The sequence below is a fragment of the Bufo bufo genome, chromosome 1, assembly GCF_905171765.1.
Source record: "Bufo bufo chromosome 1, aBufBuf1.1, whole genome shotgun sequence".
NCBI lineage: Eukaryota > Metazoa > Chordata > Amphibia > Anura > Bufonidae > Bufo > Bufo bufo.
In genome coordinates, this window is record NC_053389.1 from 107,353,406 (window position 1) to 107,367,159 (window position 13,754).

The 13,754-nt window shown below is 44.4% G+C and overlaps 1 protein-coding gene across 1 annotated transcript in view; it reads right to left on the reverse strand.

Annotated features, from left to right (window-relative positions):
- The window catches only part of LOC120997557, a 47,675-nt gene that overhangs the window by 1,855 nt on the left and 32,066 nt on the right, over positions 1-13,754 (reverse strand). The window contains exons 6-8 of the mRNA XM_040427651.1: positions 6,563-6,682; positions 5,090-5,176; positions 2,211-2,358 (exon numbers count right to left, since the gene is read on the reverse strand). Coding sequence (XP_040283585.1) covers positions 2,211-2,358; positions 5,090-5,176; positions 6,563-6,682 — 355 coding nt within the window. The remainder of the gene's footprint in view (positions 1-2,210; positions 2,359-5,089; positions 5,177-6,562; positions 6,683-13,754) is intronic.

The following is a 13,754-nucleotide window of genomic DNA, read 5'->3' on the forward strand; positions in this document are numbered from 1 at the left end:
ATTCAGTGCAGGTGCAATACGTTCACCTACCGCATTGCACCCGTGCGGAAATCTCGCCCGTGTGAACTCAGCCTTATTCAGGCAATGGTATTTTTTTGCATGAGCGATTCGTGGACATCATGTGGACCACACAAATTAACATGGCTATTCACACATCCGTTTCCTTTAAAAGGTGTTCTCCAGGAATGAAGAAAATGAAAATACTTAAATATTACTATTATAAATATATTCCCAAATATCTTTCATTAGCTGTAACGGCTCGTTTTGTCAGGAGAAATAAAATGGCCGCATTCCTATTAGTACACTCAGAACCTTTCCTAATCACACAGCAGGACAAGTTACTTCACAACACTAAGCTAAAGAGCTGCCTCAGCCTCTCCTACTTGTCAGGGATTAGGATACTACAGCTAAGATCTTCAGCTGGAATCGAGTTCATGAGGAGACATGAAGTACAGAGAGGATGGACAGGACAGACTGTGGTAATGGAGACTGCATACAAGAGCTGCTGCTTATCAGCCACATCCCCACCTCCTTTCTGTACTTCATGTCTCCTAATGAGCTCCATTCCTACAGAGATTTAGCTGAAGATCTTATCAGCTGTATTCAGGAGCATAATCCCGGACAAGTAGAGCAGAGAGGAGGATGAGGCAGCTCTTTAGCTCAGTGTTGTGAAGTAACTTGTCCTCCTGTTTGATTAGGACAGGTTTTGTGTGTACTAATAGGATGGCGGCCATTTTATGTCCCCTGATGATTGCTCCCTAGACAAAACAAGCCATTATAACTAATGAACCCCTTTAACATCTGTGTGACCGACCTGAACTCACTGCATGTCCTATTCTGGTCCGTATCTGCAGATCAAAAAAGCTACTGTATTTCTATTGACGGGAGTGAAAAAAAAGAATGCACAGAGGCTATCCGTTTTTCTACAGACAAAAAAAAACAGACAGGTGCTATTCACACAAATGTATTAGGCCCCATTCACACGAACGATACGGATTATGTACGGATCTGTTCAGGTAAAAACCGGTGGTTTTGCACATAAGTGCAGTCAGTTTTGTCTGCGATTGCGTTCAGTAGTTCAGTTTTTTTCATGCGGATGCTATCAGTTTTGATGTGTTTTTCACTCACATGGAAAAAAAGTAATAATTAAGTATTACAAACAACATTTCTTAGCAACCATCAATGAAAAACGCTTTGTGTCCAGATGCAATGCATTTTCCACTGAAGCCCCATTCACTTTTATGGCACCAGGGCTGCGTGAAAAATACAGAATATTGAACATTTTCACGTAAGGCTACTTTCACACTGTTCGCTGTTCACCCTGTCGGATCCGTCCTGCCACTATTTCCCGTGCCGCTGGACTGCCGCTCCGTCCCCATTGACTATAATGGGGACGGAGCTCCTGCGCAGCACAGCGAGAGGCTGCTGGACTAAAAAGTCGGACATGCAGTACTTTTAGTCCGGCAGCCTTTTGCTGTGCACTGCTGCGCCGGAGCTCCACCCCCGTCCCTATTATAGTCAATGGGGACGGAGCGGCAGTCCGGCGGCACGGCAAAATAGCGGCAGGACGGATACGACAGGGTGAACAGCCTGTTGGATCCGTCCTGCCGCTAGTGTGAAAGTACCCTAACGCAGAGATGATGCGTGAAAAACAACTCTCATGCACACACATCCATAGAAATGAATGGGTCAGGATTCAGTGCCGATGCAATGCGTTCACGCATTACAACCGTTCCGAAAACTCGCTCATGTGAAAGGGGCCTTATACACCTGTATTAGGTCCCATGCAGTCCGTGTGCCGGCCACATTTTATTTGGGACCTTTTGACTTCTATGGGTCTGTGGGCTGCATTTTGTGGACATATGCCATCCTTTTGCGTAAGGGACATACGGTTACGGAAAGAGCATGAATGAAGACAATGAGACAGCAAAAAATGTGGATGCAACACGGACCGCACCTGTAATTTGCAGATCTGCCGTATGAGGCCTTGAAACTAATTGCATCATAGATCTGTCTGCGGTCAGGCCACAACACGCGAGTAACATGAACGTATAATATAGAACACGTATGTGTGAATGGACCCTTAGACTTGGGCAGCACTGTGCATGCATGTAGGCTAGGACTGGTCAGCTAGGAGATGCTAACAGTTCCTCCATGGTTTCCCCCCCACTTATCTATTGCTCATACTTCACGCCGCTCACATTACTTACTTCTCTCTCTCAGTCCTTGGCCGAAGCTCCGATACACACGGTACAGAGACCAAAACAGCACAGACTTAATAAGCACAGAGATGAAGGAGCCGGTCACGGCAGCAGCTTCCAGGGTGTAGGAGTTGCCTATGCCCCATTCCATCGCCACCTGATAGCAAAGTACATGAGATGTAAGCAGCTTGTACGCCAACATTTTACATGTAGAAAAGTCCAACAACAGAACCACTTGCTGGAATTTATGGAGGACATGCACAATAAAGACAGTACCTGCTAAAGAGCTTGTGCTACCAGTAATACAAGTACTGCATATAAATGCTGCTCTCCTGACATGTCTGTTCCAGCAAATACTTCTGGAGCATCTTTTCTTACAGCTCTGCACTTTGATGTTCCTCTGTTACTAATCCTATAAATTTATGAATAAATTGGCAACTAGGGGTTATCAGTCCTGCATGTGTCCCTGCATACGTGGAGACTGTCTAACCAGTGTAGGGAGACGCCCCTTTGACAAGCGGAATGCCTATACTGAGTTGTCAATGTATTACTACTAATTAATTACATTTTTAGCAGGAATAACACAGGAGTGGCCAAACAGTTTTAAGAAAAGATTCTCCAGAATTACGTGTTTGAGGGCAACACAAATATGTGTCAGGAGGGATGACACATCCTCTTTAAATGGGTTTTGGATTACTATGGTTTTTAAGAGATATGCTCCTGTATTTACCTCATGTTCATCTTCCTCATGCTTTCACTCAGTTTTTTCCATCCTGTAGGTAGCACTTCCTGTCACTTCCTTTGCCACAGCTCCAGCACCGCCCCTAATAACACTGAGCTAGTTTATAGCTCCTCCCTCCCAGCTACTTACATAGACACTCCCCTATAACTGCCCCGCCCATGGACATAACATCACAGGAAATAAGAGCTGCATGGACAGCCCAGAACAAGAGATAGGAGAAATAAAAGGTATAAGAAATACATTACAGAATTACAGCTACCTTTATAAAGGATTACCGTATTTTTCGCCCCATAAGACGCACTCCCCCCCAAAAAAGTGTGTGTGTGTGGGGGGGGGGGGGGGAAATGGGAGTGCATCTTATGGGGAAAATGCTGCCATTTTTACTCTGCTAACACTGACTGATACATTGCGGGCCGGGTAGCGAGGATCAGAATTTTATTTTTTTACCTCTAGGAGGTATATTAATATAAGACTGGAGTTCCAAACAGCAGTGTAAAGTCCACCAGTGCAGAATGTGGCACATTTTAAGGAGGTACAGGCCTCTTAATTAATTTGGTGCATCTCCAGGCCCTCCATGTGTGAGAATCTGAAATCTACACCAGCTATGAGATTTTGGCATAAATGACAATGAATCTGATGGGAAGTGGAGGAGACGTGGCCTCAAAGCCCCACCCACTTTTCCTCAACACTTTTTAAAAAGTGTCAAAACTTTTTTTTTTTTACACCACAACAGTGCCTAAAACATTTGTTAAATGTGCCTATATGTTTATACAGAGGATTTGGAAATGTGGGTCAAAAAAACTGAATTTTGGATAAAGACTAGCATATAGCCAGGCTATGAGCTGTGCGCTGCGATTGGCCAGCGCTGCAGCAAGGGACACGCCTCATACAAAAAATCACTCCAGTACAGCAGAGGGAGCGCAGACACCGGAGCCTATACCGGGCGAACGGAGCGGCGCCCAGACATACTAGTAAGTGCAGGGGGACCCCTGGGCGCCGCTCTGCCCACTGATATAGTTAGTTTTTAGTTTGTACAGTAGTGAAAGGTCCTCTTTAAAGGGAGTCTCACCTAAAATCACTATTATAGAACACTAACATCAGGATCGCCATTACATTCCCCATATTAGAATGCTACCTTTTGCAGTCCATCGCCGATTTTCTCAGAAAAACACTTTTATTCAATATGTTAATTAGCTTCTGAAGGTGCCAGGGGCGGTGTTCATGCTGCCGCTGCCCAGGCCCCTCGTCGCTTTTCTTACGAAACCCCTTTGGCCCGCCCAAGGTTCTTCTGATTACATCCTCCTCTTAGTGAGAAATCCAGCGCCAGCGCCGTTCAACAGATTCACGGCGCCTGCACGCTTTATTCCCCATTATGGGCAGAGGCACAAGAGCGTTTAATTAATGCGCATGTGCCGGCCCGTACATCCCGGTCTAGCCGGCCTCGTGCCTCTGCCCATAATGGGGAATGAAGTGCGCAGGTGTAATCAGAAAGAGGAGGACGTAATCAAAAGAACCTAGGGCGGGCCAGAGCGACGAGGGGCCTGGGCAACGGCCGCATGAACACCGCCACTGGGCACCTTCAGAAGCTAATTAACATTGAATAAAAGTGTTTTTCTGAGAAAATCGGCGATGGACTGCAAAAGGTAGCATTCTAATATGGGGAATGTAATGGAGATCCTGATGTTGGTGTTCTATAATGGTGATTTAAGGTGAAAGACTCCCTTTAAAGCTCCATGCACATGGTGCGTAATACAGTACCAGCTAAAATGATTTCCTCTCATCTCATTTATTTCTCATCTACACAGTGGAGAAATTTCCACGTGGAAAATAACCCGCAGTGTGGATTTTGAAGGTGTAAATTTCACCTTCTGGAGCAAATCCACGTCATAATCCCTTGACAAAACCCACAAGTAACACATGGATTTTGGTGTGGAAACACAGTAAAAAAACTGCACACAAAATCCATGCAGACAATCTGCATAAACTACCCTGCCATGTGTCCTAAAGTTAAAGATCGAATGACTGGCTTCGGGCTAGAGTCAAGGATCTAAATCAGAGATTAGATAAGATAGATGTTTTGTACATGTTCCTTTGTCTATAGACACCCATACACCAACCAGCAGGCACCATAAATGAAACAGGGTACCTTGTACAGAAGATACACCAGATAGGCCACTTCCGGAAGGTTCTGTAGCACAAATATCCACACGAGAGGCTTCAATTCTTTCAGAATCTGATAAGTAAATATGGATGGATTTAGGTTAGTATTTCGCCATAAGTAACAACCAGTATATACCTAACAGCAGGCACATCACCGCCTAGTAAGCATTTAGAAGGACACATGGGGAAAAAGGTGGTTAAAAAAAAAAAAAAAAAGATCTAAGAATACAAAGCAAAGGCAGCAAGGGTTTCCCCAAGGAAGACTCATGTTCTCTAATGTAGTCTGCAGCTCCTTTCTTGATATCAAATGGACCGCATTGTAAGTAAATGATACATTGTGATCCATCTGAAAGCAGATGCTTCAAGGCTCTGTTATGAATGGAAGCTATAACAGTAGTGTGAACGGGGCCATGGATGCACCTCAGTTTACGGGGGTCTTCTGTGTTTCAAAGCTGGGTGTTAACCAGTATGTTGATAATTACAGGTCTAGAGGAGTGGTCACACAGCTTTCCCAAACTTCTTAATGGCCTATCTGCCAAGTCATCCAGTGATATGTCCCCACATTGATATCTATGGGCTCGTTCCCACACTGTATAGCCAGCCATTCATTCCACCGTGGTAGTAATGCAAATTAGCTCTCTTTCCAAAAAAAAAGTTAAGCCTCTTATGCCACCCGATGTAAAGTAGCTATTCTATAAGTTAACGCTCAACCTTTTAAACAGGCCTTGAAGCATAACTTGGATAACAGCTAAGCCAGTACCTCCACTTTAGGCAGCTGTTAGGGGTGATTGCCCCTGACCAGTGCATAGCAGAGATAACTGGCTTAACTGGGCGAGACTGCTTTGTAAGGATTCAGGGGTGTATTATTTCTCCCTAAGCCAGTACTTACTGCTCTGCACTAATAAGGAGCAATCACCCCGAAACAGCTGTCTGCAGATGAGGTACTGGCTTAGCTATTACCCAGGTTATGCTTCAAGGCCTATTTAAAATGTCAAGTTTTCACTTATAGGATAGCTGCCAATAATCTGGTGGCATCAGAGGATCAGCTTTCTTTTCTTTTTGGAAAGAGAGCTAATTTGCATATATTTTTGTGGCCTACTAGGTGCCCTCAATAAGGAGAAATATTAACCCGCCTCCCCCACCTGAGCCATGGTAGTGAAACACTGAAGGGTAAACGGATGCCAGAAATTAACCCATTATTTTCTATGGAATAGTTTCTGGCATCTGGTGCATCAGACTGAAAAAAACAGCATGCAGTTCTCCTGACCGGTCTTTTTCTGGCTATGTTCGCTAGACCAATGCATAAAATGGCTGGCCAGACACAACTGATGTATGTGTACCTTGCCAAATTAGAAACATTTAAGAAAAAGTGGAACAAGTGAATAACAAAATATCATGGAAAGGGAACAGGGGGCTATATTTATTGGAAATTCAAGGATATTAAGGGAGAAATACTTACCGCCAGGATACCAATAGTGACTTTAAAAATGGCCCAGACCAGACCAATGACAAGTATGATGGTGTGAAGTGTAGAGATTTCATATAAGCCCGAAAACAAGACCAGGACAGTAAGGCAAAGCTGCAAATGAGAAAAAAAAAGTTATGACTTCTGTGCAGGAACCATGGTTGCAGCCAAATGCGTATAATCTCCACTGAGTGGGGCTAATCTGTGGGTGGATTAGGCGCTATTACAAACTATGGCAGAAATCAGAGGGTCAGTCTTGGATTTCTGACACAGGTTCCACAGCAAAAATATTCACCTTTGATTTTTCTGACATGTATTTCTGGCATATGAACATATCCTTACAACAGTCACGTAATGTCAATGTAATAGCGGTTTAACATCAAAGGGACCTTGTTTTCACATATCTGTAACATACTTTGCATGGTAACATCAATATTGGTATCTGTCTGCCCCGCATATTCACCAGCCTTTGGGGAGTGAAGCTGGCATACTTAGGCTACGCTCACAATAGTGTTGGGAATCCAGTAGCCTTATCCGGCGTGCTGTTCCGGCATAAATGCCACCTCTTGGCAGCATGCCGGAACCCAGCATTTATGCAGGACAATCGTCCAGATCACCACCGGACCCAATTATAGTCAACAGGAATCCAGCGGTACACAGTTGTGTCCGGCAGTGCCAGATACAGTGAGCTCCGGTATCCTTGCCACCGCTACAGCAGTTGGTAAATGCAAGGCATTTACCCTGGAACATATACCCCCAGGTGAAAACGCCCATTTATGGGTGGGGCTTACATTCGCTACACCCAAAGAGCTCTAATTTGCCGGAATTCTCTCTGTTGATAGCTATGCGCTGGACGACTATGTGGTGTCACTACAGACTAGTCCTGTGATCTCTAACCTCTGGCGCTCCAGCTGTGGTAAAAATGCACACTTGCTTGGCTGTTCTCAGAACTCCATAGACATGAATGAAGCATGCTGGGAGTCGTAGTTTCACCACAGCTGGAGTGCCAGAGGTTAGCCATCACTGGCCTAGTCAAGAAAATGGGCCTGATGGATGCTGGCAGTGGAAAACTGAGGATCAAAAGACTGACAAAGTTGTGCCTTTTAAATTCTCTACTAGCCATTCTCAGATGCCACGTTCAGCCTGTAACACAAAGAATTGTGCTCCTAGAGACCAGAGTTCATCTATCCTTTCTTATATTGCTCCAAGCAACTCAAAAAATGTCTGCCAATAGCAACAAGGCCAGATTTCTGGAAGTTTTAATAACGGAGACCCAATGAGTCTCATATATCATAATCTTCTGAGAGTAAAAGTCGCTCTGTTGTCCCCAACAACCAGCGTCCAAGCTAACTTGTCAGTGTGGGCACCATTTTGAAACATGAAATCCAAAGGAAGCCTCCATTTTGATGTTCAGTTTTAATCATGATGGAAGTCTTTTCCTCCATTTCACACTTGCAACTTTTAAAAGAAGACTGATCAAACGATAACCAACATTCACTGAAAGACTAAGACGGCAATATGGCTGCCTCTACAATGTCTTCTGAAAAGACAGTCGGGGCACCAATAGCTAAAAAAAAAAAAACACAAAATATTACAAACCTAATAGGATTTCCATAAATATATCTGACGGCCGTAAAAAAAATTTAAAAAATTAAAATTACGAATCTCTGTATAAAATAGTAGAAATGGAGGGTTTCTGACAGGAATAATCCTGTTATACATGTAACGGGACATACAGTTATATGTATTGTATTGACTGCATTCCCTGGAAGGTGTCAAACGCTGCAGAAAAGCAGCACTCCGCCGGCTAAACATCCAAACTACACAAATATGGTTGAATTATTGATGAGATGGCAAAAGCACATTATCCCATTCAAACCTTGCAAGAAGTGACCCTGTCAGTTTTCATCATTTCTTTCCATTTTAGCTCAACCAGTCTTTTCCTCTCTGACAACAACCCCGGAGATGAATCTCACTAATGGTGTTAGTCCACCGTCCTTGTTCTTAAAAATAGGGACTTGTAGAACCTCCGCCATTTAATGATACCTCAGAGGCCTCAGATTCAACAGAGTGGGCCATAAATGCTGACACACTTCTGATGTCCGATGGAGGTTGATAAACGCTGATACGTATATTGATAATATAATGGAACGCCGGCAACGGCTAATGTGGCCATGCACAGTAGAAAACTGCACAATTACAGTACCAAGGAAGAGAGCTGAAATGTAATGGAAATATAGATTACATCTACAGGCGGGATGATGCTAAGCATCAGACCAAAGTTCTGCCAACTTCTTAGTCCCTGGGAAAGCCGAGTGACAACTAAAATGGCCGCTGTTATTGCTCAGTGGGTTGTCAACCATCTTTTCAGAATCCTGAATAGCAAATCTATTACTCCTATCCATCTACCTGATTATTAGACTATATTACAGTATTATAACAGTGGTAGGCGTATTACTGGGATACTCCGGGAAAGCTGGAAGAGATGGAGGTGTAACTTGAAGGTCCAGGGGGTCTCTGGGCCCCCTCAGACACCAGAGCCTGTACTACTACTAATTCTCAACTCCCTATAGCTACCCCCCACAGATAAGACCTTCAATAACGGCATCGACGGCCATTATTACCAGAAACCGCAAACAACTGGAAATACGGTCGTTTTTGGCAAATATGAAACCACTGTGCCCTGGTTTATGGGAAAATAACATATGCCATCATATCACTGACAGCCTGCTTGCTTAGAATACATTTCAAGCAGCAGGTGACACCTCATAGCCTGAGGAATGCAAGCAAACACATTTGACAACCGATGTTTGTCTGCGTCCCCACAAAATCGCTACAGGGCTGTATTACTAGTCAGAATAATGCTAAGCATTTAGCCGGCAGCCGTGATCTCCTGGCAGGCTGTTATGGGAGGGGACGAGGCCTATACCTCATATAGTCTCTGTATGTATTTCTGTTGTGCTACTTTACAAGCTCAAAGGGGCCTGTATAGCAATCTTCATTTCCTTGAAGCATGGTAGTCAGTAATTGGCTTAACATGCTTACTGGCATAAGCCATGAAAGCCTCACCTGCCCCCCAACATCTCAAATCAGGGGAAACCAGAATCTTGCAGCCTATGTGATTCTGGAATTAATTTCCCTCAAGTTAAAAGCAAGATAAAAGATCAGTGTAGACTGGGGCCCACCGGAGAAAATTATTCTCGAGGCCCAACCCCTATATCATCCAAAAAGTTGAATAGGTTTTGAATCAAAGAAATGGACCATAGTGGAAAAATCATCATTACTCTTACCAGCAATTAGATTTTCCTGAGTCCATGAAAGCACCTTTTCTCTTTCTTTTTTTTCTTCTCTGCACACCCTGTGCACCATAATCAAGACCCAACACCAACACCATGAAAAAGAAGGGAGGGTAAAATAAGGGTGCTGTCATGGACTCAGGAAAATTAAATTACCGGTAAGAGTAATAATTTTTCCCCTCGTCCTATGAAAGCACCAGGAGAGATCCCAGAGAGGGTAGGATAACAGCTTGTAGAACCTTGCGACCGAAAGAAAGGTCAGAAACAGAGGAAAGGTCCAGCCTTGATGTTTATAAAAGGCAAGGGCAAAAGACTAGGTGGCCGCTTTGCAAATATACTGGATTGATGCGTTCGCTCTTTCTGCCCAGGAGGTGGATGCCGCTCTTGTGGAGTACACAGTCCAACCCGTCGGTACCAGCTTCTGTAGGGAGACATAAGCTAGACAGATAGCCTGTTTAATCCACCTAGCTAAGGAACTTTTACTAGCAGGCTTCCCTTTATTAGGGTCAGAATATTGAACGAATAGGGACCCTGACTTTCTCCATTCCTTAGTAGCATCTAGGTAGGCTAAAACACACCTCCTGACATCCAAATAGCTGAACTCCAATTCCTTCTGACAACTGGGATTGGGGCAAAAAGATGGAAGCACTAACTCCTGAGCCCTATGAAAACTGGACACTACCTTGGGAAGAAAGGTTGGATCCAGCCTAAGGACAATCCTATCTTCCTGAATAGAGGTATAAGGAGGGTTGATGGACAAGGTCTGAATTTCCCCCATCCTTCTGGCCGAAGTAATAGCTACCAAGAACACACACTTTAGCGTCATAATCCTGATAAAGGATTCTGAAATTGGCTCAAAGGGTTCTTTCACTAGGCTCTGTAAAACCAGACTCAAATCCCAGGGGGGAACTTTAGAGATTCTAGCAGGGATATCCCTCACTACAGCCTTACAAAATCTCAAGACAAGAGGGTGGGATGCTAACCTAGTGTCAAACAGTAAGCTGAAGGCTGCAATCTGGACCTTAAGGGTGCTAAGGGACAGACCTTTTTCCACCCCTCCCTGAAGAAAAAGCAAAATTTTGGGAATACAAAGACTACAATGCGGAACAGGATCAATCCCAGGAAGGCAAAAAAGGCCGCCCATGTTCTAGCATAGATCCTGGTGGTTACCGGTTTCCTACTTTTTAACAAGGTAGAAATAACGGCCCCAGACAACCCCCTATATACTAATAGCGACCTTTCAAAAACCAGGCCGTCAAGTGGAGGCCTTTTACCGGAAGATAAATCACTGGACCCTGGCTCAGAAGGTACGGAATCTCTGGTAGCCCCCAAGGCTCCCTGACCGAAAGAAGTCTTAGCCACGTAAACCAAGCACAACCATGATCACTGAGGCTCTGTTCTCCCTTATCTTCCTGAGGACTCAAGGAGATCAACTGAAGAGGAGGGAAGGCATAGAGCAGACCCCTGTCCCACGGTTGTAGAAAAAAAAAAAGAGAGTCACCTCCCGAGGGAAAATCCCCCGGAAAAAGGGGGGAAAAAACCTTTCCACTTTCCTGTTCGCTCTTGTGGCGATAAGATCTACCGACTGCTCCCCCTAAAGCTGAACTAGCCGGGACAAAACCCCCGAATTTAGAGACCACTTTCTTTGGTCCAGTCTGTGACAACTTAAAAAATCTGCCTCCTGGTTGTCTACCCCTTTGATATGAAGGGCTGCTAAGGACAGGACTTTTACCTCTAGCAAGGAAAAAATCTGAGCCGCTACCTGTTGTAACTCCAAGGATCTGGTCCCCCTCTGATGATTCAGGTAAGCTACTATGGAACCATTGTCTGATAAGACCTTTAGATAACGATCCTGGAGCAAGGGCAAATTCTCCTGCAATGCTCTCAGCACCGCCATCAGTTCATTTACGTTTGAAGAAGCGGAACATATCGATCCTACCCAAGGACCTTGAAGAACCCTGTTCTGGACATGAGCCTCCCAACCAACTGGACTGGCATCTGTAGTCAATACTATTGGATCTGCAATTTTCCAGGGAACCCCCTGGGTGATGTTGTCTGGGTCCAACCACCACCTTAGGTAACTGCAAGTTTGTTTGGAGATAAAAATCTTCCTGTTCAAATCCTTCATATCCCCTGACCAAGACTGGAGAATCTCCCATTGTAGACTCCTGGAATGAGCCTGAGCCTACTGAACCGCAGGAATGCAGGAAGTTAAAGTTCTTAGAACTGACATACTCTTCCTGATTGATATATATGGTTTCCGAACAAGAAGATCCATCACTGACCTTACTTTCTGGACCTTCTCTGGAGGTAGAAAGGATTTCTGAGCGGACGAATCTTCTGCAGAACCATCCTGGATTTTTCCATATTGATCACCCAACCTAGAGAGTTCAGAATGGTAATCACCTGCTCCATCTGGGCGAGACAAGTCTGTTCGGACGGAGCAACAATCAAAAAGTCATCCAGGTAAGGGACAAATAGGACGTCTCTTTCCCTTATATGGGCAGCCATCTCTGCTACTAGTTTTGTGAAGATTCGAGGGGCCATGGAAATCCCAAATGGTAGAACCTGGAACTGAAAATGCTTCAGACATCCTTGCATCATCAGCGCCACCCTCAAGTATTTTTGGTGAGCTGGCTATATTGGAAGATGATAGTATGTGTCTTATGTCTAGAACTACCATATAGCTTTGTACAAGAGGTCCACCACTGACTTCATTGTCTCCATCTTGAACTCCCTGTATACTAAAAATCTGTTTAACCCTCTCAAGTTTATGATGAACCTGTATTCTCCGCTTGTTTTTTTTTACCAAAAATAGGCCGGAGTAGTACCTTCTTCTGATGGATGACAGGAGAGAAGTGCACCTTTTAGAACAAGCCTTTCTACCTCTTTCTCCAAAGCCTCTTGAGCTCCCCCAACTACCTCTGTAACTAAGAACTTTTCTGGGGGAACGACTGAGCCCCCCCAATTCCTAAACAAGAAACCTCTGAACCTGGAAGAAGAAAACTTCCACTTGGAATCTCTCTTATTTGGACTTTTTTCTTTCCCGGGAAACCTTCTATTCTGGCGAAAGATACTTTCCTGTTTACGAAAACTGGAGGGGAAACCCTTCTTTCTATCTCCCGCCTTTTCAAGAATGTTGTCTAAAGCAGAACCAAACAAATCTCTACCCTCAATTACAAAGTCGATTTTTTGAAGCCACGTCCACTGACCAATTCTTGAGCCAAAGGCAGTACAAGCAGAATTAGCCAGGGAAGATGTACGGGCAGATAATCTAACCGCATCGGCAGAAGCGTCTGCCACAAAATCAGCGGCTTTGGTAATAACAGGGAAGGACTCCAACAACTTGTCCCTAGGAATTTTCTCTCTAATTTAATCCTCCAACTGTTTAACCCATAGAATGAGAGCGCTAGCAGTACATGTAGCAGCGATATAAGGCTTAAGGGAGGTCCCGTCGACTCAAGTCCGTCTCAGGAAGCTATCGTCAAATGGTAGAGACGACCTGCGTGATACTTTAACAATCGGCACATCAATCTTGGGAGCGTGATCCCATAGAATTGAATCCGCATCGTCAAATGGATATTTGCACTTAACTTATGACAGAATAAAATTGCGCTAATCCGGGTTCTTTTGTTATCATGGCCGCCACATTTTTGTGAATGAAAAGAGATCTCTTTTTTGTACCTTCCAACCCCTCAAACATTACATCCTGAACCGATCTCACTTCCTTGGGATCCCCAATATTCATACTGGCCCCGATGGCCTTTAAAAGTTGATTCACGTCTTGGATGGGAAAGAATGGCCTACCACCCCTATCCTCTTCGGACGATGAGTCGGACAGGACCTCGCAATTTTCCGCCAAAATATCCTCATCTGAACTTGAAACGTCA